This window comes from Lampris incognitus, chromosome 18 (assembly GCF_029633865.1).
Source record: "Lampris incognitus isolate fLamInc1 chromosome 18, fLamInc1.hap2, whole genome shotgun sequence".
Classification (NCBI taxonomy): domain Eukaryota; kingdom Metazoa; phylum Chordata; class Actinopteri; order Lampriformes; family Lampridae; genus Lampris; species Lampris incognitus.
The window spans coordinates 29,288,317-29,314,330 of NC_079228.1; the positions used below are offsets into that span (position 1 = coordinate 29,288,317).

Consider the following 26,014-nt stretch of genomic DNA (forward strand, 5'->3'; position numbering starts at 1 on the left):
TCAGACAAAACATGTCACATATTTATGCTTCTTTTTTTTTTACTCGAGGCTATTTAATTTCAAATTGAGTACGCTTCATGTCACCTGTCAGTATTGAACTGTGGCTTTCTCTATACAGCTGAGCTCGAATTAGCTTGATGCTACGAATAGCACGTATTCACTCCTACGGATATGCTACACCACGTGAGACAAGTAGGACAGGCCTCTGTGCTAAAGCTTCGTGTCACAGAAGCTGAGAGCCGTTCGCCAGCAGAGTTCAGCCATATGCCAAGATGGCAACCAGTATAGGCTGACAAGCGCCACCGCAGCTCACAGTCAGAGACACCTGACATGCGACAAGCCTGCTGTACATCCTATTTACTGCTCCGGCCGAGAGTGAGCTAATGTTAACAGCAACAGCAGAGCAGTCAGTGCTTCGGTATTTCTAAAAGTACCTTTGTGGGCAATGGGTCAACGGTAGAGAGGGCGTTGATGGTTTTGTTATAGACACAAAAGTGAAGATAGCCTATGGGATCACTGTGGAAGAAGATCAGACAGGCAACAGAAAACAAAATGCTGTGGTTTAATTCTCACGTGAAATGTTTGCCCGATGGCGGCGGGATCATCAACTTCTATGAGGTCAGACAATTTTTGCCACACGTGTAAACCAGTTGTAAATTGTAAACCAGTTGTGCTTATCTCCATAGATTATTTAAAAAAAGCATTACATTTGGTTTATAAGTGTGAAAATGTTGGAAGTATATCAAATTCTGTGTCTCTGTCCGCAAGCAAGCAATGGATTGTATTTGTAATTCCATCGACTACCTATGAACCGTGAGAACAGGTGTTGAAGAATATGCGTCTGCACTGGACAGACCAGTATTCTCAGGTCATATGTACTTAAGACCTGCGCTAAGGACAAACAAAGATTCCCGACAAGCATGTGGGACTGCGGTGTCAAATTATGTAGCCCCAAGACAATATGTATCCCCATGCAATGCGTGGTGTCGCGGGAACACGCATACGTTCACTTTTAACGCCAACCTCGATTGTTTATTTCCCTATCAGGTCAGGAAATGAAAAGTAGCCACATGATGATGGTTCGATACTACAGAAGGAACAAGCCTTTTTCCAAATTAGGCTACAATTCGCCGGCTTTAGACGTTGTTTGTATCACCGTGTTGATAAAGTTTATCGTTATTATTACGGTTATTATCAAAAACCAGTCAAAAAAGTGAATCTGAAAATGGTAAAAAGGAGATAAATATTCTTCCAAAATATTCCCATACAAATGTGAATATCTCCCGGGATGCGCGTCTCGTGTCGCGGGAACGCGCGTGCGTTCACTTGGAGTGGATCTCGGTTATTAGCCTACATTTCTATTTAATGCGATGAAATTAAATACCAGCAACATGTAGATCGTTTGTTTGATTTCTGTACTGTTTTGGGTTATCGATACGGTTTAACAAACCATTAAAAGAGCACACCGAGAACACGCGTTTTCGAAGTTGCTATTCGTCCGCTTTTGTTCCCGCGGCGCAACGGGATGTGTGGGGAAACATATTCTTTTGGGGATTCAAAATTCGACACAACAGGACTCCTGACTAGTAGCCTACAGGTAGAAATTTATCTACGGAAGAGAGACAGAGAGAGAGGGGACATACAGCGAGAGCGAGAGAGACAAGACAGAGTGAGAGAGAGAGAGAGAGAGAGAGAGAGAGAGAGAGAGAGAGAGAGAGAGAGAGAGAGAGAGAGAGAGACAGACAGACAGAGAGAGAGACAGACAGACAGACAGAGAGAGAGAGAGAGAGAGAGAATGTACAGTAGAGCTCCAGTAGCCCACTCGTGTGTTTCTGTTCAGTCTTGTGGGAAGGCAAACGTTTAGACAGATGATAGATAGAAAACTGTAATTGGGAAGTTTTGGACATTTTTTTTTCTTCCATCCCTTCTTTTGCCGCTCCACGTTTCCTGAGAAGATGAGTGGCGGTGTGACGCGGACACTGTGCGTTATTGATGAGAGAAAGAAGTCCCCCAGCAATGTAAGTGAAACATTTTATTGATCTTCATTGTCTCTCATTTGTTACACGTTCGACGCATTATCTTGCTCATTCATTCTTACCAGTGACAAGAGTGTACAATACAAAGGTATGGTCTGTTGTATGCCATCACCAGCATGAAACATTGATAAAATCTTTATTTCCTTGGAGAGACTATATTATCCTCATGAGTCTAGCAATGTAAACTGCCATGTTGGATACTGTGAGTCAATGGAGATGCCGCCATTCCCTTGAAAACACTGGCTATATTTACCTCAGTTTGAAAAAGTATGAAACTGAGTTTAGGCTGGCTTACATGCTACAAACTGTTGCTCATATATATAACATTGCTTATTGAAAGATGTGATTTTTGTACACCGTAACTTACTGAAAGATGTCATGAAAGTAATAATGAAAAGCCGTCGGTCAAATAGAGCCAGCCATAAAGCTATGCCAAATATAACAAACCCTAGTATACATGTTTTCCTTGCATTGCATAAGGAAGTGTCCCTCGATATTTGAATTTATCTCAAACATGACAATAATGAATAACCATTCAGTTATGTAACTGGCCAATTTCACTTCAACTTTTTATTTACATTTAATCACTAAACTGCAGGTGGCAGACCTTGCGAAATGCAAAGTTTATACTGGAAAGAAATAATACCTCTATTCACGCCAATTACGCTTTTATCTGGTATACTTGACCTGTGTGGTCACAGGGTCTCCCAAATGTTGTCTTTATGTGGACGGGAATCATCCTCTGTGATATAACTTGAAATATAAGTGTAGTGATCCGCCTTTTTTCAGTATTTATTTTGATTTGTTTGCGGAGAGTTTTTAGTCCTACTGCAACATTAAAATGACGTTTCAAGGCAATTTCCGCTCAGCGATGGGAATCGTCTCAACCGGCCCATAAGGAGATTGGTCTACACAGGCCACCTAATAATGTCTTGATGCATGCTCAAAAATCCAGGTAAGAAAATCAAAGAAGGTTTAATAAGTTCATCAGTGATGAACAGTGATGAAACGTATCTGTCAATAAACGTTGTATCCAGATGAACTGATTCAACCTTCTTTGAGCCACCTAATAATGTTCCAGATGAAGTCTAAGGCTGCAGAACAGGGCAGTCTGAGCCCGGGGAAATTGGCTGAACATCTCGGAGTTTGAAGTTTGCGGCACGTTTTCATGCCAGTCGCTCAGAAGAATTCAATAAAAATACCGGATTTAATGGGTAACAGCAAACACCTGTTGTGCAGGTGATTTAATGTTCCTCGTCTTCACTGGAGGTAGCTTACTGCACACTTCCACAAAGAGCAGCATTGTTAAACAGCTTCAGTTATGCCTGTGCATATATCTCACAAATAATAGGTTTTTTACATTTCTAGAGCAGTTTACATGTATATTTCTATGCTATAGCTTCTTTTTTTTCAGGCAACATTGTTTTTCGTGCTCCTTCCAGAAGTGGGGCACAGCTGTTTGAGAAATCCAGCCTCTTGTATAGAGTTGCTTTACATTCGTATATCTCCTGGTGCCACAATGCGATGAAGGGTTCGTGTGAATAATTTATATGGCTGGCTTGACCAAAGGTCGCTTTCAGAATGTGCTGGCTTACGTCATTCAAAATGTGAGGTCATACAGTTTTTTGTTTTTTTGTGTGTCAGGATTTTAGTATGACTAAGCAAATAAATGGTTGATATAATGTTCTGGCACGACCAGGAGATATTGATAGTCCATACTTATGCGTACATACTTTTTGTTTGCAGGCTTTGTGTTCAAGCGACAGGCTTAAAGATCACTGGTTCTGACTGACTGATGTGATACTTGCTAACTGCATCAGTGTTTGACTGCTCCTAACCCAAGCAATTGATTCCACACCAAACAGTAAGCTGTGCTGCTATGACGGCACACACCCTCCCAAATGATCAACAAAAAACGTGGCTGAACCTTCGTTTTGGCTGTTAGTTTTTTGGTATTTGTTTTGTAAAGGTCTCATACGAGTTTGGTCTACCACACCTACTTGTCAGCCACAGGAACGTTGCGTCTTCTTTGTAAAACGTTGTGTGCCGTATCATTTTTCACAGGAAAGGCCCGCCTGGCAGTATCCACCTACACCTGCCCCTGCAAAAACCAGTAACAATTTGTGATATTGGGCTACACAAATAAATGGCCTCGACTTAACCAAGAAATTGAGAAATGACAAAAGCGTTGATTTGAATATCAAAAAGGGAATTTTTGTTGCATTTTCATATTCAGTACTGTAACTTTAGCATTTGCCACCCATGTGTTGCATATGCGACACATGGGTGGCCCGTTTGGTAATCCACCCATGTGTGCATATGCAACACATGGGTGGATTACCAAACGGGCCTATCGGGCCCAGGGGACCCCTAAACCAGAGCCTTTGTGTGAAGTCGCTGTTATTAACTTTGCATTTCTTGTTGCAAAGTCAAAGGGCTTAGTCGTTCATATCAATAACAGAGCCCCAAAAGTCCTACTGAAATCTGAAGGAAACTGTAGGTGAATGTAGTATGTCGTAGTTCATATGCTGTTGGTGTTAATTGTGTGTATATGTGCTGTAAATCCTGTTGAAGTACAGGTGAATTTAGTTATTGTGCTGTACCTCTCCTGCCGAGGGGTTATTCGCGGAACATTTTTTTGCGGGCCAGGGTATTATTAAAATAGCTTAGCTGTATTGTTAACTGTTGTTAAACACTATATACTTTCGTGGAAGTATGCAAGAGAAAACCACTCTCAAACTGATGTTTATGCAACACCGTTAAATGCTCTGTGTAGATAACAAACAGACACTAAAGAAAAACTTCTACATGCCTGCACATTTGTCCCACATGGAGAAATTCTGCAGCAACTGAACCTAATACATTGGGCAGGCAAGTTACACATAGTTGAATGCGGGCCATGCCAAAAGAATGACTTAAGACCACAAGATTCAAAACATCACTGATGATTGAACAATTCATGTTTGAATGTGTATGTGTGCGCAGGCTAAAACATAACGAGCACGCACATTTTTTGCTTGCATGCACGTGCACAATGTGCGCACATATCGACAGACGATGAACTTGACATTTTACTCGTGTTTGCACAAAGCCATTTTACACAGCACACCTCATGCTGCCAATTATTCTTACATAAAGACGCCTCATTAATCACTATTATATAACCAACTCTCATTAAACATTCCTCACTGTAATGCTACCAACCGCTGTCGCCATGTGGGGAGCGAACAATACCTTCTTCATTCCAGAGTTAAATTTATTACTGAATCACTGTCACCAGTGAGCGACGTTTTAAATTTGCATACTGGAGAAAGCGCACCAACTTTGTTTCTCCAGTACCCCCAGTACCCCCAGTATCACCAGTATCTGAGTTTCTACAGAGAGGAAACTTGGGTTCTTGTGAGACTGTTTGACGGTAGAAATTAAATGACAGCATTTAACAAGCCCAGCTATGTGCTGTGAAAAATCTGAACTGTCAAACCGAGTTCATAGCTGAGTTTCAACAAACTTTTCTTCCAAGCAAAGTGGTCTTTGCTTGAATAATCTGATCACTGAAAACATCCCCTCCAGTGAAGTCCTCTTATTCATAAACTGCTATGCCTTGCAGTGGTCTTCCCGAGTCCTGTAGGAGAGGCTGCTAAGTAACTGCACCCGTGGACCGGTAGGACTGGAGAACAGTCTGGAGGGAAAAGGGTGGGGCTGCTGGCGGAGCCTCTCCCACCCATGTAAGGCAAGACTGCCACAGACTTGCCACACACTTAAGTCTCACACACATACACACACACCACTGTTGTCACTGGGGAAAGTCACAGACGCCCTCCTGCTGTCCAGGTAAATGCTTAACCGATTCCTTAGCGTTTGGGTCTGTCTGTAGGGTCTGCAGTGTGTGACGGTACTCGTAGCACTGGTTTTGTTTGTCCATAGACGGATATCATCTCATCTGTATGATTCAGTGTCTGGTTGTGTCTTTCTTTTATGTTTTCCTACATGTTCCTTTTATCTGTATTTATTTATTGTAGTATTATTTTATTTATTATATTTTTTTCCTTTTGTTTTCCAGAAACGCCACTCTGTGACAGCACTAAATGATTCACACGATTCACTCAAATCTTTGACCCTTTTTTCTCCTTTGAAACATTTCATTTTACCCCCTTTAAATATGTTACTGAATCAGGCCAAATATGAAAGATAGGTGGCATTGTTTTCCTCACGCTACGTTTCTTTTTATCCATTTATCCTGATTTTGCTTGACTGTGTGTTACGTCGAGAACGATGGTGCAAAAAACGTAGGATGTTGTATGTGCTGGAAAGCTTTACTGAAACGTGTGGTGACATCTCCTCTTCCGTCAGCTGTCTGACATGATGTGATTACCACTTCTGCAGACATGGTGATTCATACTGAGAGTATTCAGGGGAAGAGTTTATAATTAACATTCGGGGGGCTCAGTGCTACTGAACATTGACGCTGTCTGGGTCAGTATTTGTCGGCATCCGTATAATATCTCAGTTTAAATGTTTGACGACATTTCTTTATCATGCGAAGGGCCATTGTAGTCTCTTAGACCTGCCATTATGAAGCCTCATAGCAGAAATGAATCCATACCGGGGGACTGGCCTGTTATAAAACCACTTGGGTGTTTCGACTGTCTTTCAGTGACTGATGGAAGTCACACGTTCCTGTGAACTTTGTTGAGACTCGGTGTGAAAACTCGACTGCTGATGTGCGACTCAACCCTTTGCACGCAAATGACCGTCTACTTGCCTAGGAGGGCAGAAAAACGAATATATTACTTATAAATGACCACACATCAAAAAACAAATATCCCAGCAGCACTGTTAGAAACTGTTTCACGGCAGATTTTACTGTGACAATGCTGAAGTCTTCCGGAGTCAATTCATAGATCTCTTGTTTTGATATTCATTTTATTTGGTGACTTATGATATAAGACGCGACTAAAAGGGAACAGCGGTTATATCACTTCTAAATCAGCAAACAGCGGGCGCTTCGAAACTCGATAGCTCCTCGGGATTGGTTGTTTTCGGTATTGATCATGGATGGTCGCTTACGGTAAGAGAAGTCTGTGGTAGTCGATCCATTAGGGTAAAGCAGTCATGTTCGCTCTGGCTCAGTAAACATGAATCATGAGGTCATTTACCGCCCTGGACGTGGATGTGGATGTGGTGGTGGGAGGGAGGGGGGGGGTTTCGTATTGATTTCAGGTAGTCAGATTATTGCTGTGCCTCTGCTGAGGAGCCTGCTGGGCACCAGTGTGTTGGTGCATTTGTGTCGCATGATGTAATGTGTGCTGTGTGCTGCTGCTTTTGTTAGTCATTGTCTACTGTCTACAAGATAAACTACCTCTCGAGAGATATGTGTAGAAATCTGGCCTACTCTGCTCTCTTTCTCATCTACTACAACCAACTCTCTACTTCGCTGCACTAATCCTACTCTGGTTAGGTCATTTTACCTCGAAGTCAGTAGGCAAACCGTTGTTGAGGCCAAGTAATGTGTAGGGTGTCCATGGTATCTGTCTGCCTGGGCTCCATCATGTCGCATGGTGCAAACAGGACACAGGAGACAGAAAACAGAAACCTCCATCAGGGAGCGCCGCTGCTGCTCAATCAAAGAGCCGACCCGGGAAAGAAGGGTTGAAAAGGTGCCTCTGATAGCGGATTATTATTTTCAGGACTGCTGTTGTCATTTTTTCCAGAGTTTTCGTGTCTGTGCAAACAACGTTGCATGATTTCCTCAGGTCAAGTGACATGACACTGTTTCAAGATGCCTTTCTCACCAGGATGTATGAAGCCAACTTTATTTAAGTTAAACCAATCGCACAAATGACGTGAATGTGGAGGTCAGATGCCTGGGTCCTGTTAATGTCACGGACACTGATAGAGCTGACAAAAGAGTAGATGCTAAGATTGCAGGTTGGACTGTTGTGGCCGCGATACCATATAGTTTATGCTAAACACAGTTCAGGGTGGTAAAGGAGACACACATACCATGCAAAGGTTAAAGTACGACTGACTCATCCTTATAAAGTAGTTCTGATAAAAGGTTATTCTGCGCCAAAAAAATCCCATTGATTCAATACATTCTAGACACATTTGAATTGGGTGGCCCAGTGATTAACACCGTTGCCTCACAGCAAGAAGGTCCTGGGTTTGAACCTAAGGCCATCCCAGGTCCTTTCTATGTTGAGTTTGCGTGTGCTCCTGTGTCTGCATGGGTTTCCTCCAGGCACTCCGGTTTCCTCCCACCATCAAAAAGACACGCATGTTAGGGTTAATACTCCTGCCTGTGCCCCTGAGCAAGGCAATAGGAAGAAATAACTGGAGTTGGTCCCTGGGTGCTGCACGGTGGCTGCCCACTGCTCCTAGATACACAGCTAGGGTGGGTTAATGCAGAGTAAATTTCATTTTTATGTATGTACAACATGACTAATAAAGAGTATTCTATTCTATTCTATTATGCAATGTCTGCACGTGTTTGAACTGCAGATATTCAGTAATAGTGGTTCCCTTTGTACTATTTCATTAGAGGGCAGCTGTTTTTAAACATTGGTGAGTATAATACTGTTTCTCGTGTGTGTATGTGTGGTTTTTTTTTTATTCAAGCGATAAATTTACAACAATAAGGCAAACATTACAATTGAAAACTTCATCTATAATGAAAACTGTGAGCAGACACCACAAGAGATGTAAAACATGTCCCAAACCATACAAAAAAGGCATAAAATAAATCAGTTGAGCAGAATAGAATGGAAAATAACCATAAAATAAATCAATTAAGCAGAATAAAATGTAAAATAACCACAAAATAAATCAATTAGGCAGAATAAAATGTAAAATAACTATAAAATAACTAAATCGTAAACAAGATTCTTAAAAACTGCACTGTTGGTTTTGTTATGAAACGGTTTCAGGGATTAAGAAAACAGTTCAACTGTGAAGCTGAAAGCGCTACCTCACCCGGCAGCCTTTGTTTAGCTGCTGTTATGAGAGTGAACTTGAGGTGACTCCAGGAAAGTCAAACTCCATTTGGGAAAGGTGGATGAAATGTCCCCTTAGAGGCAGCTAAGGGGGGCATGCGGGGCAGCCCACCCTCAGGTGTCTGTACCTCATAAACCCAATGCTGGAGCCAGGTGGTTACCACACTGTGAAGCCATACGCACACATGAAAGGCCCAATAACAGTATTACAGATAACGAGTTCACACATGCCCATATGGAAGAGAGTGGGTAGATATGGATTGAAATAAAGGTTTATAATGTTTTTCTAGTATAGTTGCCCTGATGTCTGCATCGTTGCTGGCTGTGTTTGCATGATTTTAAGACCATAAATACATTAAAGGTTTCTTAATCATTGGTAATAAATGTGGGATAAACTGGGGAAAACAAATAATTAGCACTACGCTTATGCTAGGCAGGCCTCAACTGGTATTCAACCAGTAATGAAGAGTTTAAATCCATAATAATGTAGATATCTGCATAATGTTCCTTGCACTTTGTAACCTTGTTCTGAAAAGTGCTATATAACTAAAGGTTGTTATTATTGTTATAGTATATAATAGTAATATAATATAATAATAATAAAAATAATAACGCGGCACAGTGGTGCAGTGGTTAGCACGGTTGCCTCACAGCAAGAAGGTCCTGGGTTCGAGCCCCAGTGTAGTCCAACCTTGGAGGTCGTCCCGGGTCGTCCTCTGTGTTGAGTTTGCATGTTCTCCCTGTGTCTGCGTGGGTTTCCTCCAGGTGCTCTGGTTTTTTCCCACAGTCCAAAGACATGTAGGTCAGGTGAACTGGCCGTACTAAATTGTCCCTAGGTATGAATGTGTTTGTGTGTGTGTCGGCCCTGTGATGGACTGGCGGCCTGTCCAGGGTGTCTCCCCGCCTGCCGCCCAATGACTGCTGGGATAGGCTCCAGCATCCCCACGACCCTGAGCAGGATAAGCGGTTTGGATAATGGATGGATGGATTATTATTATTATTATTAGGAATGCTGATCTATCATTCCTTGGAAATACGTGGGCATTTCTAGGACTCTTGTGGTCTTTGAGCATTGCACTTCTCAGTTACAGCCAAGTAGCCATTGTAAATCGCTCTGGAGCATGTATGAGCCAAATGCCTAAAAAATAAATCTTAATGTTTTCAGTGAGGGCATGTACGAAACAGAGAAGAATGGCATGTGGTTAAGATGAAGAACATTTTGTCTCTTTGTGCATGCGGCTCTCTGGGTGTGTCATGCTCTCTCTCTCTCTCTCTCTCTCTCTCTCTCTCTCTCTCTCTCTCTCTCTCTCTCTCTCTCTCTCTCTCTCTCTCTCTCTCTCTCTCTCTCACACACACACACACATGCTTTTTCTATAGCACTCTTTCTCTTTATGTTTTTGATCGTAGGAGGAGAGAAGCCCTCAGGCTGCCACTCCTTAACAGGAGATCACAGGGTGATTTGCGTGTCAACTACTCAACTGATGATTTAGGCCTTGCAATTACTCGCAAAGAATTGTCACCCAAGGAAAACCATTTTGCCTGGGCTTGACATGCAACAAAAAAAAAGGTTGCTTATGTAACTAAACCAAATTATTTCACCAAGTGATTGACTACTGCTGTCTGTTCTTCTTGGCCCCATACTCTACACATACCGTACATATGGGATACATTTTCACACGTACCCTTTACAGGCGAGTATATGTGTTGGCTGGTACATTCTCTCTCTATGGGTTTACACATATTTACGCATGCGTGCACACTTGCACTCACAGGCATGTCAACATGACTGACAACGTGTCACCTCCTACCCTCAAATCTCTTCTATCATTTCCTCTCACAGATACACACACATTTATTTGGAAATTTAGGCCTACACACAGACATACACCCATAAAGGGACGATGTTGCACACATGCGCACACACTCTCACACATGCACACACGTGTGCAAACAGAGACATGCCAGCATACACAGATATAGATAGCTAGATCAGTAGATAAACATATATATATGTAACACACATGCACATATGGCAAATGTACAATCAAATACACACACACACACACACACACACACACACACACACACACACACACACACACACACACACACACACACACACAAAGGCATATACGCACATGCACACTTGCACATTATGTGGCAAACCAGATTCAGTGCCACATTTTCCCCTCCCATTAAACTGGTGTGGTTTTACCAGTGTGGGGTAACAGTAAGGCTCACCTGTGCTGACAGGCCCCTGACATTGGACTGGGAGGGAGGCTGTCCTGCTGGTGTTCTTCACAGGCAGGATGTAGTTTAGGACCTATCTAAGGAAAACAGAGGGAGTGGCCGGATACAGAGGGGTGACTGGGGCTGCCAGCAGGTATCGTAAAATGCAGTCGAAACTTGCTGTCAAAAGTATGATTATTACTCAAATTGCGGGAAAAGGGGTATCTGCTTTATGAGACTATACATATATCTCTATCCTAATCTTTGTGCAAACCCTTTTTTTATATATTCTGGCGTTATCTTATTTGAATGGGTAATTGTACTGAGGAGCAGATGTTTGGGAGAAAAAGTATTTGTATGGCGTTATGTAGAAATATGCAATGGTAATTTTGCAATTGCATTGTTATGCAATGTGTTACTCATGGAGAAGCCTCCATCCTCATCACAACTTCCGCTTTTTTCCTGTGCTCCTTTGCATTATCATTCTCATGGAAAGTAATTACTGGTGTTTGTTACCATTTTTAGTCAGCGTGCAGTTGTGTATTATGTGAGCTGTGTCATTATATTGTATGAAGAAACATATATAATTTTAGGTGTTCATAGTGACTTTACTACCAAAACCAATAAACACAAAGCGAGGACAAAAGTGGTCTCAGTGTGCAGTTTGGCCAAACTGACTAAAACACATGATGTTGCAACAGACAGCTACAGATGATGCTACTCGTTTAGGGCATGGCTGCACATATAGAATTTGATGAAGATGAAATAATTTTTTTAAAAATTACACTGTGACGAGTCAAGATTTATGTAGTTCACGAGATTGGAAACTGGGTGAAAACAACTTGTGTTTATGTGGCATGAGGTTGTCACACATGCCTGGGAAACTTGTAAAAATACTTATTTGGGTAAAATGAAAAAGACACTGTGAAAAACACTATCTGAGTTAAGGTTCAGCATGGTAACAATGAAGTGACTTTAGTGTAGCCAGAATGTCACTAAACTGCAGTCATTTTCTACAAGAGATAAACAGTCAACAGTCATTAAATTTTGTTGGGTGTCAACATTGAATGAACATGCGTGTGTGTGTGGTTGTTTTTTTTATGTTAAATAGTTTCCACTGGGAGGAAAAACTTGTCATACTGGTCATACTTATCACCCAATAATGGATTTCCACAGGACTGCATGTTTTGCCGAGATGGCGTGAGACGTGGCCCTAATAACTGTGTATGCGCCTATTTATCCCTCACTCTAATCGACACTGTCATTCATCTGGACCTGGTAAGGCAAAAACACAAACCAGGCAGCCCACAAAACAAATGTGAATGCCTTCGGTACCTTTGCTGCATTGGTGAGTGTTGCAGTGAGTCATTATTATAGTATTATAATACAATACTATAATTATAGTATTGTATTATAATACTATAATAGTAACCCTTACCCTAGCCCTAATAGTAATTACAGTATTTATAATATTTATTAGTATATACTTTTTTTGAGGAGGAGGTCCTCCCCCTCCCCAATTGTACTTGGCCAATTACCACACACTTCCGAGCAGCCCCGGTCGCTGCTCCACCCTCTCTGCCGATCCGGGGAGGGCTGCAGACTACCACATGCCTACTCCGATGCAAGTGGAGTCGCCAGCCTCTTCCTTTCACTAGACACTGAGTTTCGCCAGGGGGACGTAGCGCGTGGGAGGATTACGCGATCCCCCCCCCCCACGCCCGAACAGGCGCCCGCCCCGGTCGACCAGAGGAGGCGTTAAAGCAGCAACCAGGACACATACCAACATCCGGCTTCCCACCCGCAGACGCGGCCATTGTGTCTGTAGGGACGCCGACCAAGCTGGAGGTAACACGGGGACTCGAACCGGGGACTTGAACCGCCGATCCCCGTCTTGCTAGGCAGCGGAACAACGGAATAGCCCGCCCAGTATATACTTATCTTTTTTTTTTTTAGAAAATTGATACATCTCCTGTAGCCCACATTAGCAACGCCCACAAGCTGGCTGCAAGCGACAACTAGGCGAGTGACACAGCAACTTGGCGATGTCGCCATCATATTCGTGCCATGCTGATTGGTAGCCTATTCTCTGCACTTTTGATTATATCGTTCATTTTACGTTTTAATTTTTTTTAAATAATCAAGTCACACCCTGACGCATGTATTTCCAACTAAACCATTTCAGGCGATCCAACTTACGGTTGAAACGGTTCACGTTCACGATATCGTGACAGGAAAGCCAGCAACAGCTGCATTCAGTTTCCCCTCCATGTTGACTATGGGAACTAAAACGTTAATATAGTGTAACCGGTTATTTTCTTGCCCAGTGCGGGATTCGATACGGGGTGTACTGTATCTCAAGGCGACATCACTAACCGCTCGGCTAAAGGGTCAGACCCGTTAATTAAGGACTAACGTGTCTTATTATTAGTTTACGGTCGTCACCCTCCCCGGAAGCGCGCCCTCGCGCTTTGTTATTCCCGCGCTCCGAAGAGACTTCTGAGGATCTCCAGACTTCCGGATCCCATCGCTGCCACCAATGTAACCGGTTATTTTCTTGCCCGGTGCGGGATTTGATATGGAGTGTACTGCACCACAAGGCGACATCACTAACCGCTCGGCTAAAGGGTCAGACCCGTTAGCTATGGGCTAACGTGTCTTGTTAGTAGTTTACAATAGGAACTAACGTTTAAGAAGACATTTCACAGCGGAAGAATATAAAAGGAACACGTCTGCCCTCTGATTGGCTGTCGCTCGACCCTATCGTTGCTTATTTAAGTTAAATTGAACATTGCTCAAATTTTTATTTATTTGTTTATATATATGTTTCTTTCTTTTTTTGTCGCCAAATTGCGGCGATTTTGTCGCCATGCGACTCGCCGCGCTATGTCGCTCAGTGTAGCCCAGAGACCATTGGAAAAGAATGACTTCCGGCCGCTTTTACCTTGTCGCTGCCGTGTGAGCGAAGCATAAAAGAGACTTTATACCAAGAATAACAACTATAAGTGGTTTTATAACTATTGGATCTGTGATCATCACATGTAAGATGGAGGCACGAGGCTGTATTTTCAGCCATACTGGTACATTAAGTATTGAGAACGAACTGTATTCTGGGTAAGGCATGTTTTAATTTACAATTTCATTCAGCGAACGCTTTTATCCAAAGCGACGTACATCTGAGAGTCAATACAACACAAGCAACGATCTAGTCAGGAGGCGACAACGCAAGTAAGTGTAAAAAAAAACTAGGTTCAAGTTCGATAGAGTTACAGGACAAAATGGCGTCATGGGAAGTCTGAAGGAATGGTTGAGGGGTGGATTATGGATGAATGTTGCGTGATTTGACAATTGATGGATGTTTTGCATTTTGTGTGTCATGGAAGATGGATAACATCAAGAGGTCTGTGCTTGGCTGGCGGGAGTGTATTCATGGGATGTTCATATCGCGATATGTAAAAGAAAATGCCTAATTTCTTGAATGTTTTCTTAGATGCAAGAGGAATACATCATATAAGCATTTACACACACAGACACAGGCCCACACACACAGGCCCACACACACACACACAACACATGCTGGGATTAAGCATAACTCGGGCTGGTGATAAGCCTGCACTGGAGAAAAGGTTACATAAATTCATAAAACACGCACGCATCCTCCCCATGAAATGAATTTCATTTTGAGAACGGCCATAATGGCTTGTTTTCTTAGCACATTTGGAGAAACAGACACACAGTCTGTATGAAGGCATACGTTAGTTACTTAAATGGATGTTCCCAAAGAGGGCATGTACTAAAGGCAAGATGGTATGTGTTATGCGGAAAGAGTTTGAATGTTAAATACTTTCTTGCGTACGACAAAAAAGTGTTAGAACACCAGTGCAAGATGAGGTCAAGAGGACTGCATTTGAAGGTTTCTGCAGTTCATCATTATGACGTATATCATATATGATATATATATGGTATATATAGCATATATATTGATTCGTCCTCTTTCAAACTATACAGACCTACAATTCTACATTTGAAATTAATCCTTACAAGCCAGTGTGATTTTTTTAAACTATGATTTAGAGGTTAAAAGTAATGAATGCTTTCAGAACATAAAGCTCTAACGGTTTCTATAGTATCTGTTTGTGTTGCTATGAGACAGAGTTGTTCTGTTTTCAGCTACTCAGCGGTCACAGATGCTTTCTACCGAGGTATTTTTGGACCTACTGTGTTGGACTGGTTTCACTTTTCCAGTTGCTAAATGGACTGTTTGGCCATAACTGCCATTCTTGGCTGAGGGAGGCAGTGGAAACCACCCGTCAGTGTTTGTTCCTCACAGAAACTGTGAAGCGTCAGAGGGTGTTTTACAACTTAACCTTGTGGCACTTGCTGTAAAGCTTTCTTTCGGGGCAGTTTTACGGTCCGCACAGTCCCTCTGCCTCTCGTTGTATTGGCTACATTTTCCTCTGTCTTCTCAGTTGTAATTTTCATTCCATGCTTCTCTCCACCGAGGCCACCATCTTCTCCAGTCATTTTCATCCTCTTAGCCTCTCATCTTTGATTGCAGGGTGAACACGGACAGCCCACACTGAAAGTACAAGACCTAGATCTCTCAGAAGAGCACAGGAGTAGGGTACGTCATCCATATTTTCCATATAGAGTACTAAACGAAAGGAAGCAGCTTCATCAATTGTCCTCCATCTATAGCAACTGAAATAGAATAGTTGCACAATAGCTTGTTCATAAATTTGCATGTTATCCAATATCCTTTCTTATTTGGAAACTGTTCATTACAGTACATTTCTATTCATGCATTTTCTTTTTCCTCTAATTTTATATAGAAAGCCAGCACGGTGAAAGCTTCGCCACAGCAGCCCTGTAAGAAGGAGCAACATACACACGGTCTTATCACGCCCACAGAGGAGAAAGTAGAAGTTATCAAGGTGTGTGCTGGTGTGTGTGTGTGTGTGTGTGTGTGTGTGTGTGTGTGTGTGTGTGTGTGTGTGTGTGTGTGTGAGAACAGTGTTATCTTAATGCTTGTGCATATTTTTAGACACCCATGCTTGTGTGTATGTGGCATGCTTGTATTTGTGTGCACGCATGCAGTGTGTATGTGTACGAATAGGCTGGCATATTTGTACTACTTTAACCCATGTTACCTAACATAATCCTCGTGTTGTGTTGTGTTATGTTGTGTTGTGTTGTGTTCAGGTTTACCTTGAGGCACGCCAGAGAACAGAGGGTAACCACCAGCAGAGCCTGAAAATGTTGACGGATGAGGTGTCGCAGATACAGGAGGTCAGCCGACGACCACAGTTTATTATCTTATCCAGAAAATAGAGAATGACGTAATGTTCTCCCAGCTGCCAAAGTTAATTAGCATGACATACAAATTAAGGGGGGATTATGTGTGCTAATAGTAGCACACGTGTGTGTGTGTCTGTGTCTGTGTCCATGTCAGTTTGTCTGTGTGAGTGAGTGTATTTGGATTATGTTAAGATACCAGGGGCTGAGACTGATAAGTAGAAAGACATAGTGCAGACATTTTGAATGACCACTTCATGCAATAACGGTGCATCTTGCTGTCCTGTCTTCAGGTCAGGTACTGTCTGAAGACTCTGAGAGAGCAGATGGCAGCCAGACAGAATAATAACAACAGGGTAAAAACAAATTCTTCTAAAATCAAAGATGTAATACTAAGCTGTTATGCCCAAATGTTTCGAAAGTACAAAAAATAAAACTTACTCTTCTCTTTAGTATCCAGCCAATGGCTACAGAGTCTCTCTGACCAACAACCAACCGGTGATTGCCAATGACAACATTGTTCAGAATGAATCAGAAGCTCATGTAAGCTACCATTTATATATAACCATTGTTGTGGATTTATGCTTATGGCTTGGTTTTTCATATCTTGAAATATGTACTTCATGGGAAGTGATTGGGTGGGTTCTTCCTCAAAATCAGTGTGAGTTGAAATGAGTTCACACCACAAGTTTGAATGTATTCAAGTTTATATTCAAATGACGGGCATGGCTTTAATATTGGAAAAACATTTGCACTCCACTTCTTTTCAACTTGTGCCAGCCAGTGGTTTGACACCGGGGGGGGACCACATGCAGCATATGTGCTCTGACTTACGGATGTGCAACACAACACACACACACATACACACACACACGATATCATATTCCCACGCATTATTTGAGACTCGGCACGTCATAAAACTTCCTGTAACACAACACCAGACACCCATTATCTGCCGAGGAAGCAGTGTTAGAACAGGATACCATCTAAGGGATTGTCTGAAGTTTGTCTGTCAGTACCCACTAGCCTGTATGTGTGGTAAGTAGGTAGTCAGGAGTGGAGTTACACTGTCCTCCATTCTGAATGGTGTCAAATTGCACAACAAGATAAAGTGACAGTTTGGCTGATTAGGAGAAGCAGTTACTGTGTTAAAATAAGTGTCCCTAAGATGAAGTGCCACACACGGGCAATTTAACAGACGTCTACGTACATTACTGCCTCCTTCTGTTTTCTGCTTTGGGCTATTTGAAAGAACCTCTCAAATGTGTTGTCCTTTGGCAAATTGTCTATTATCTCTATCTCTCACTCTCTTACTCGCTCTCTCTCTCTCTCTCTCTCTCTCTCTCTCTCTCTCTCTCTCTCTCTCTCTCTCTCTCTCTCTCTCTCTCTCTCTCTGTTGGTTCTGCTTTGCCCTCAGGTTCAAGTAGTTTGCTAGCTTAAACTTAATTGAGCATGTCACTTTCTGTCTGTCTGCCCCTGGACTGCCCTGTCAGGTCGAGGATAATCGAGAGGAGAGCTTGAGGCTCAGGGAGGTAACCAAACGTCTGTATGCACAGCTGAAGGAGTCAGAGAAGAGGCACCAGGAAGAGCGGGACAGACTGCAGGTTCGTCTTTTTGAAGTACTGAGAGGTTGCCTGTCTGCAGTTATGACTCACTGTTTTGCAGCCCTTTTGTTCCTTTCCGTCCTTAAAATTCCTTATTATCTTCGCCTATCATGTCTTGGTTTTATCTTTTATTCTTTGACCCTCCATTGTTGAGTGCTGTGCTCCATATTCATCTGTGCCAGGTTATCCGAGGATACTCCCCACATGTGAAGTCATTTTGTGCCATTGCCAACATGACAGAGATGTGCTGTTTCATATGAAAGATTGATCTTTCATATGAAACAGCATACGAAAGCTCAATTTTTACCATTGTTATGCCGATGACACCCAGCTGATCTTGTCCTTCCCTCCCTCTGACACACAAGTAGAGACACGCATTGCTGCGTGCTTGACTGGCATCTCGGGGTGGATGGCGACACACCACCTGAAGCTCAATCTGGACAAGACAGAGCTGATGTTCCTCGTGGGGAAAGGTTGCTCGCACCGAGACCTGGCCATCACCATTGACAACAACATGGTGACGCCAACTCGGACTGCAAGGAATCTGGGTGTGATCCTGGACGACCAACTGTCATTTGCGGCAAACATTGCATCGGTTGCTCGCTCCTACAGATTTCTCCTCTATAACATCAGGAGGATTCGCCCATTCCTCACCGACGAGACGGCACAGGTGCTCATCCAGGCTCTGGTCATCTCCCGGCTGGACTACGGCAACTCCCTCCTTGCTGATGCCCCGGCATCGGCCATCAGACCTCTGGAGCTTATTCAGAAAGCTGCAGCTCATCTGGTGTTCATCCGCCCTAAGTTCTCCCACACAACTCCCCTTCTCATGTCCCTACACTGGCTCCCATTAGCTGCTCGCATCCAGTTTAAGACTCTGGTGCTAGCCTACAGGGCAGTGAAAGGAACAGCTCCTTCCTATCTCCAGGCCATGGTCAAGCCCTACACCCCCGCCCAACCACTTCGCTCTGCTGCCTCTGGACGCCTGGTTGCCCTGTCGCTCAGAGGCCCCTGCTGCCGATCGACCCGGTCACGGCTCTTTTCTGTCCTGGCCCCACAGTGGTGGAATGAACTCCCCACAGCGGAGTCGCTGCCCATCTTTCGCCGCAGGTTGAAAACTCACCTCTTCAAGAAGTACTAACCTGTTACTTGCTCCTGGCGGTTATTGTATTCACTCATTAAAAAAAAAAAATCTCTTTCTTGCGCTTTTACTTTAACACTGGTTTTGCTCTTAGATGCTTGTTTAGATGCACTTATGACCTCTGATGACTAGTAGTTCTCCTGATTTCCTACATTAAATGCACTTATTATAAGTTGCTTTGGATAAAAGCGTCACCTAAATGACTGTAATGTAAAGACCTGTCATGTTCTTTGCTTGTGCCCAAGTGTATTGCTCTCACTATTGTGTTAGTGGCATAAATCGGTTCAACTGACCTGCATGTAAATAATTATATGCAGGTTACATTTACATTTATTCATTTAGCAGATGCTTTTTATCCAAAGCAACTTTCAAGAGAGTCAGCAATTAGATAAATTTGAGCATTACCAACAGCCGTTAGAGTGCTACATAGTAATCATATCATAGTAGTACTATATGAGATAGACATACTACATTTGCTCCACAGTAATAATATATAGTAGTACTATATGAAGTAGTAGTAATAGAAAATTTGTTGCATTTAGTGTGGGTGTGCCTTTGATCATCAAGAGGCAGAGAACAGGAAAATCAAGGTATAAAGTGTATCAATGTTACCACAAAACAGTAAAACAGGCAAATTATGCCATTAGAATATTTTAATTGAATCCTGTATCATTCTTACTCATTCCAAAGAAATCAATACCAAGATTCAGGCAACAATTTTCCAACTATGTCAGCTGCATGCAGAAATATAACCAAGCAGATATTTCCAGACAGAAATCATAGTTGACGGCATGTCAACATAGACAATGTACAGTGCTCATGTGAGAAAGTAGAAAGTAATGAACCGCACCAACCAACTAATCAGTCACTCTCCAATCAGGTATACTATTACCCAATCAGAATCAGAATGGTCTTTATTGGCCAAGTATGTTTGCACATCCACGGAATTTGACTCCATTTTTGTGGCTCTCAATGGACACGGAATAGCAACACAGCGGTCTTCAGGAATATATACAAGGAATGGCTATATACAGGTGAAACCGTTTCTGTGAACTGTAGACGGCATACAAATAGTGCAAAGAAGTGAAGAGTGCAAGAAATGCTGAGATAAATATTAAACGATAAAAAAGACATTACTTTATATCCATATAGTATGTGGATTTTATTTACATACAGTATACAGCCTGTTCAGATATACAGTAGTGAGTGAAATATATTGGACAGTTGTATTTCAGACTAAAATGAATATGTATGATTTGCAGGTACAGTGGGTAGTATAGTGTTCCAGGGTTATTGCACAGTTCCACTGTGAGTTAATTGTTCTTAAGTGTGATGGCAAGGGTTAAACTGTTCCTGTGGCTGGTGGTTTTGTTGTACAGTGTTCTGTAGCACCTACCAGAGGGGAGAAGTCGGAACAGGTTGTATCTAGGGTGTGAGGGGTCTGTAGTGATTTTCCCTGCCTGTTTCCTGACTCTGGAGGTGTACAAGTCGGCACCGATAATCTTTTCTGCAGACCTGACTGTCTGTTGTAGTCTGTGCCTGTCCTATTTGGTGGCTGATCCAAACCAGACCATTAGGGAAGTACAGAGAGCAGACTCAATGACTGCAGTGTAAAACTGGATCAGCAGCTGCTGGGGCAGGTTTTATTACATAAGCTGGCGCAGGAAGTACATCCTCTGCTGGCACTTTTTTTTTTGGTGTGGATTTTTCCCCTTTTTTTTCTCCTCATCTGTACCTGGGCAATCACCCTTGCTCTCTGATCTGTCCCAGTCACTGCTCCACCCCCTCTGCCGATCCGAGGAGGGCTGCAGACTGCCACATGCCTCCTCCAATACATGTGGAGTCGCCAGCCGTTTCTTTTTCACCTGATGGTGAGAAGTTTCGCCAGGGGGATGTAGCGCGTTGGAGGGTCATGCTATTCCCCCCAGTTCCCCCTCCCCCCTGAACAGGCGCCCCGACTGACCAGAGGAGGCGCCAGTGCAGCGAACAGGACACATGCTCACATCCAGCTTCCCTCCCGCAGACACGGCCAATTGTGTCTGTAGGGACGCCCGACCAAGCCAGAGGTACTGCTGGGACTTTTTGATGACTGTTGATATTGGACTTCCACTTCAGGTCCTGGGAGATTGTAGAACCCTGGAAACTGGAAGGAATCCATAGCCGACACTATTGCTGTTGAGTATGGTGAGGAAGGGACAGTGATGGGGACTCCTCCTGAAGTTCCACTGTCATCTCCACAGTTTTGAGCGTGTTCAGCTCCAGGTTATTGTGGCCACACCACAGGGCCAGCTGTTTGACCTCCCATCCATATGCAGACTCATCTGCAGCATCTCGGATGAGGCCGATGTCTGTAGTGTCATCTGCAAATTTCAGAAGTTGAACAGATGGGTCTCCTGAGGTTCAGTCATTGGTGTAGAGAGAGAAAGAGCAATGGGGAGAGCACACATCCCTGAGGGGTGCCAGTACTGACTTTCCGGATGCTGGTTGGGATTTTCCCCAGCCTCACCTGCTGCTTCGTGTCTGTCAGGAAGTTTGTGATTCACTGACAGGTGGAGGTGGGCACAGTGAGCAGGGTAAGTTTGATGAGTAAGACTTCTGGGATGATGGTGTTGAACGCCGAGCTGAAGTCCACAAACAGGATTCTTGCGTACGGCTCTGGGGAGTCAAGGTGTTGCAGGATGTAATGCAATCCCATGTTGGTTGCATCATCCACTGACCTGTTTGCCCTGTAGGCAAACTGCAGGGGGTCCAGCAAGGGGCCTGTGATGTCCTTCAGGTGGGTCAACACTACTCTCTTGAAGGATTTCATGACCACAGACGTCAGGGCAATGGGCCTGTAGTCATTCAGTCCAGTGATGGAGGATTTCTCGGGGACCGGGATGATAGTGGAGCGTTTGAAGCAGGAGAAGACTTCACACATTTAGTGATCTGTTGAAGATCTGTGTGAAGATAGGGGCCAGCTGGTCTGTGCAGACTTTCAGACAAAAGGGTGACACACCATCTGGGCCTGGTGCCTTTCTGACCTTCTGTCTCTGATTCAGCTGACACAGATCCTCCTCACAGATTGTCAGTGCCAGTGGAGAGTCAGGGGGGAGAGGAGGGATGATGGCAGGGGGCGCAGTTGGTTGTGTAATGTCTGAGTTGGAGCAGGTGGGGGATGTGGAAGTGGGGTGATTAATCCTGCAGTAAAACACATTCAAGTTGTCAGCTAGTTGAAGGTTCTCGACAGTGTGGAGGGAGGGTTTCCTGTAGTTGGTGATGTGCTGCAGGTCTCTCCACACAGATCCAGGATCGTTAGCCGAAAATGTGTTTTGTTTAATTACTAATGCCTTACCAACTCTAAAACAACCCCCACTATCTGTCCCCCCCACCACCACCCCCATACGCACACACAGGCAGAGAATAATGAATTCCGCCGCCGTCTGGACAAGCAGACTGAGCAGCGGCAGAAGGTGGAGGGACAGTCTGAACAGAAGACTCAGCAGGTGGAGGAGCTGCAGAGGCTCCTGGGCAGCATGGAGATGGAGAACGCCATTCTCACAGACAAGATGACTGCAGGCGAGGCAGAGCTGCTGCAGCTCAAAACAGAAAGCGAGTACGGGAAGGAGAAAGCGCAGAGGTGAGAGGTCACCTGGGCTTTGCTGGGTCACACTGATGTAACGACTGGATGTTCAGACATACCACACCTAAATGAAGCTTAGATTGTCAGTTTAGCGCTCATCTTCGGCAACCCAAATAATGAGAAGCAAAAGCTTAATTTCTTCCACTGATGTTAATTTGTTTCATTGCAAAGTTTTAAAGATACTACCTGGTCTGTTTTTTTTTTGTTGTCCCCCCCCCCATATAAGCTGAAGTCCTCTGTAATACTCTGTCTTTAGGTCCAATACGCGTTTGCTATTGCCACACCCTCTGACTACCATGTTATAATGACGGGTGTGTGCATGTGTATATGTGTGTGTGTGGGATGGGCACAGGAGCGAGGAGCTGGAAAAGGAACTAGCCTTACTGAAGGAGAAAATTCATCACCTTGATGACATGCTGAAGAGTCAGCAAAGGAAGGTTCGCCACATGATCGAACAGGTATAAACCTCACAAACTCACACTGTACACAGCTAAACACTGTACACTCACGCACACAAATACTCTCTCTCTCTCTCTCGCTCAAGCACATACACACACACACACACACACACACACAGTATATTGAGCCACACAGATTATGAGGCATAAAATCTCACACAGGCAAAGGAACAGACACAGAAAACAGAAACGAGCTGTTCAGCACACAGGAAGTAGTGAATGAGGAAATTGGATTTTGAGGAGGTGGACACATTAAAGCTTAATTGATCGGAGGGAGTGGAGCCAAGCAGAAACGCGACTCACTTGTCATGAATAAGAAATGCTGCATGTGCTCCTCCTGAACAACTGAGTTGTTTTCCTCTTGTGTTTCCTGCGTTAATGTGTGTGTGTGTGTGTGTGTGTGTGTGTGTGTGTGTGTGTGTGTGTGTGTGTGTGCGTGCGTGCGCGCGTGCGTGTGTGTGTGTGTGTGCGTGCACATGTGCATTCTTTGAATACAGCTGCAGAACTCACGGACACTCATCCAAGAAAGAGAACGATTCATCGGGGATCTAGAGGAGAAGGTGGCTTTCTTGGAAGCCGAGGTCAGAAAGTAGTTTAACACCTTGTACAAACTTGCTTTAGTTTGGTAACAGTTTTTAGGTTTTGAAGGAATTCACCACAACACTGTAGAACTCTGCTCTGTTGGTACCTTTTTGCTAGAAAATAAAGCCCATGGGATCGCCACTCCTTCTAACTTGGACCACCATCTTCTGTCTACAGAACAGAGAAATGCATGACCACATGGACTACTTCCTGGGACAGCAGGATCCTCCACCGCTGACATGCAGTGAGAGCAAGCCCCAGGTTATCTACAGGTAGTGATGCACAAACCCATCTCATAAAGGTCCTATCTGTACAACTGCAAGATGTTATTCTCCCACTGGACAAAGAAAATTCATGTAAATCAGCTGCATTGGTATTAAGTGCCCCAGTAAGACTTGTGTTGATTTTCCTCACACAGCAAACCTCTCACACCGTCAACGCAAACCGACAAGACCCTTCCTTTTATCAAAGTCATTGAGATCAAGTCCTGAACAGAGAATGAGAGAGCAAAACGTGTGACGACAAAGGAGAGCTCATCAAGGCATAAACCTCGACAAACCTTAATCTTATCCAAGTAAAACAATTTGTAAATATGTATTTAATCAACTACAAGGATATAATACACAGGTTTGCAATGATTTGAAAAGGCAAGCTCAGCAGCCCCCAGGTGATACAGCAGATTTACTTGCAATTGTTACTTCTTATGAAGCTTATCTGCTTGTGAGAATGCTTTGCAGGTATCTAAAGAGACCTTTAGTGGAAAGTTGAACTGGGCTTCAACGAGTGATAGTATTAAAAAAGGAAACAAGGAAGCAAACGACAGTGGAGGGGACTTTACACAGCTACTGACACAAGTGACAAATCCCCACAGCACGCACTTTCCTGCAAAATCTCCCTTTGGCAGCAGTAGGTAGTAAGTAGTAGCATGGACTGGAGTCTGACAGAGTTCCCTGGACTGTGCTGCTTGCCTTCTCCTTTCCCTCTAAGAGTCCATTCAGAAACTGAAAATAATTCTGACAGATCACGATATAAAAGTGGATCTGCAGCCATTTCAGCTGCAGACAATATGGTGTTCGCATTCTCCATTTTCACTTGGATTAACAGGCAAGACAAAGAAAGACTGCTCTTTTATTATCATAAATGTCGATGTTTTACGCACACATACACACACATATATACACACACACACACACACACAGCTCTGCTGCAGACTCAACTAGAATCCTAAACTTCAGAGTTCAGGGGTCGAATTCCTCATTGCTTTGCACCTCATTGGCAGTGCCATGCATGCAGTTGTTTATGTCAGTTTAGTAATGTTCTTTTATATTCAACCTAAATGTATTTTGCAGGCATTACCATGGGTTTCTCAAATGAACCTTAAGAGCAGTGATGGTATTTATGTATATAAGAATTCTGACCTATTTCCGTTTGAGAGATCAGAGGTTAGTTGTGTGAGTTACTAGTTGATGCTGTTTATTTAGTTTTCACAGTGAAGAGTCATATCTAAGCTGCCAAGTACTGCCTAAACATCCTATAACAGAGCAACATGGGTCCTTTTGTTGTGCAATTTGCCTTAACATCAGATACATCTAGTATGTAGTTTTAACAATCAGTGCATAAGCCTGTACTGCTCCATCGTCAATACATTTCTGTCTTTCTTTGTATGAAATTTTATTTTTCTGATACCTTTATTTTGAGAAGTTTCATCAACTGTGTGACTGTGAAAAATTCCTCATTAATTAATATTCTGTTACAGGCAACTGAAGTGCAGCTTTAACTTTCATTGGGATCGTTTGAATAAATGTATTTAACTGTATTTAAAAAGAACTTGTCCGTCTTCGCCATTTCTTCTACTTTCAATGAAAGAACACATGAAGCCCTCATGAAGCTCATTTGCAGCTTCATTACTGCATTATTCTGTAACGAAATACTGCCACCTCGTGGCTATATTAAAATACAGCCACGAGGTGGCAGTATTAATTGGCACTACTAATTGTTGTTTTTTTTTTTCTTGTAACCTCACAGGTTTGAAATAACCACACAAAAACAAATCAA

General features: G+C 43.3%; 1 protein-coding gene across 2 annotated transcripts; it reads left to right on the top strand.

Annotated features, from left to right (window-relative positions):
- The first annotated feature begins 279 nt into the window (after positions 1–279).
- On the top strand, positions 280–25,853 carry tuft1b (tuftelin 1b). 2 transcript variants are annotated; one of them, XM_056298569.1, is made up of 13 exons: positions 280–618; positions 1,956–2,018; positions 15,816–15,881; positions 16,090–16,191; positions 16,460–16,546; positions 16,846–16,908; positions 17,006–17,095; positions 18,046–18,156; positions 22,693–22,916; positions 23,272–23,377; positions 23,875–23,958; positions 24,137–24,231; positions 24,378–25,853. In XM_056298569.1, the coding sequence occupies exons 1-13, from the start codon at positions 508–510 to the stop codon at positions 24,448–24,450; spliced, it is 1,275 nt and encodes a 424-aa protein (XP_056154544.1). In that variant the 5' UTR covers positions 280–507; the 3' UTR covers positions 24,451–25,853. The 2 variants fall into 2 exon arrangements, with proteins under 2 accessions (XP_056154544.1, XP_056154545.1); XM_056298570.1 differs by lacking the exons at positions 280–618; positions 1,956–2,018 and adding an exon at positions 5,807–5,867.
- The last annotated feature ends 161 nt before the right edge of the window (positions 25,854–26,014 follow it).

Coding starts and splice junctions, on each gene's coding strand:
- tuft1b (XM_056298569.1), top strand. CDS start 508: ATGGGATCACTGTGGAAGAAGATCAGACAGGCAACAGAAAACAAAATG. Junction 16,547..16,845: donor AGGTGTCGCAGATACAGGAG/GTCAGCCGACGA, acceptor TCCTGTCTTCAG/GTCAGGTACTGTCTGAAGAC. Junction 22,917..23,271: donor GGGAAGGAGAAAGCGCAGAG/GTGAGAGGTCAC, acceptor GGATGGGCACAG/GAGCGAGGAGCTGGAAAAGG.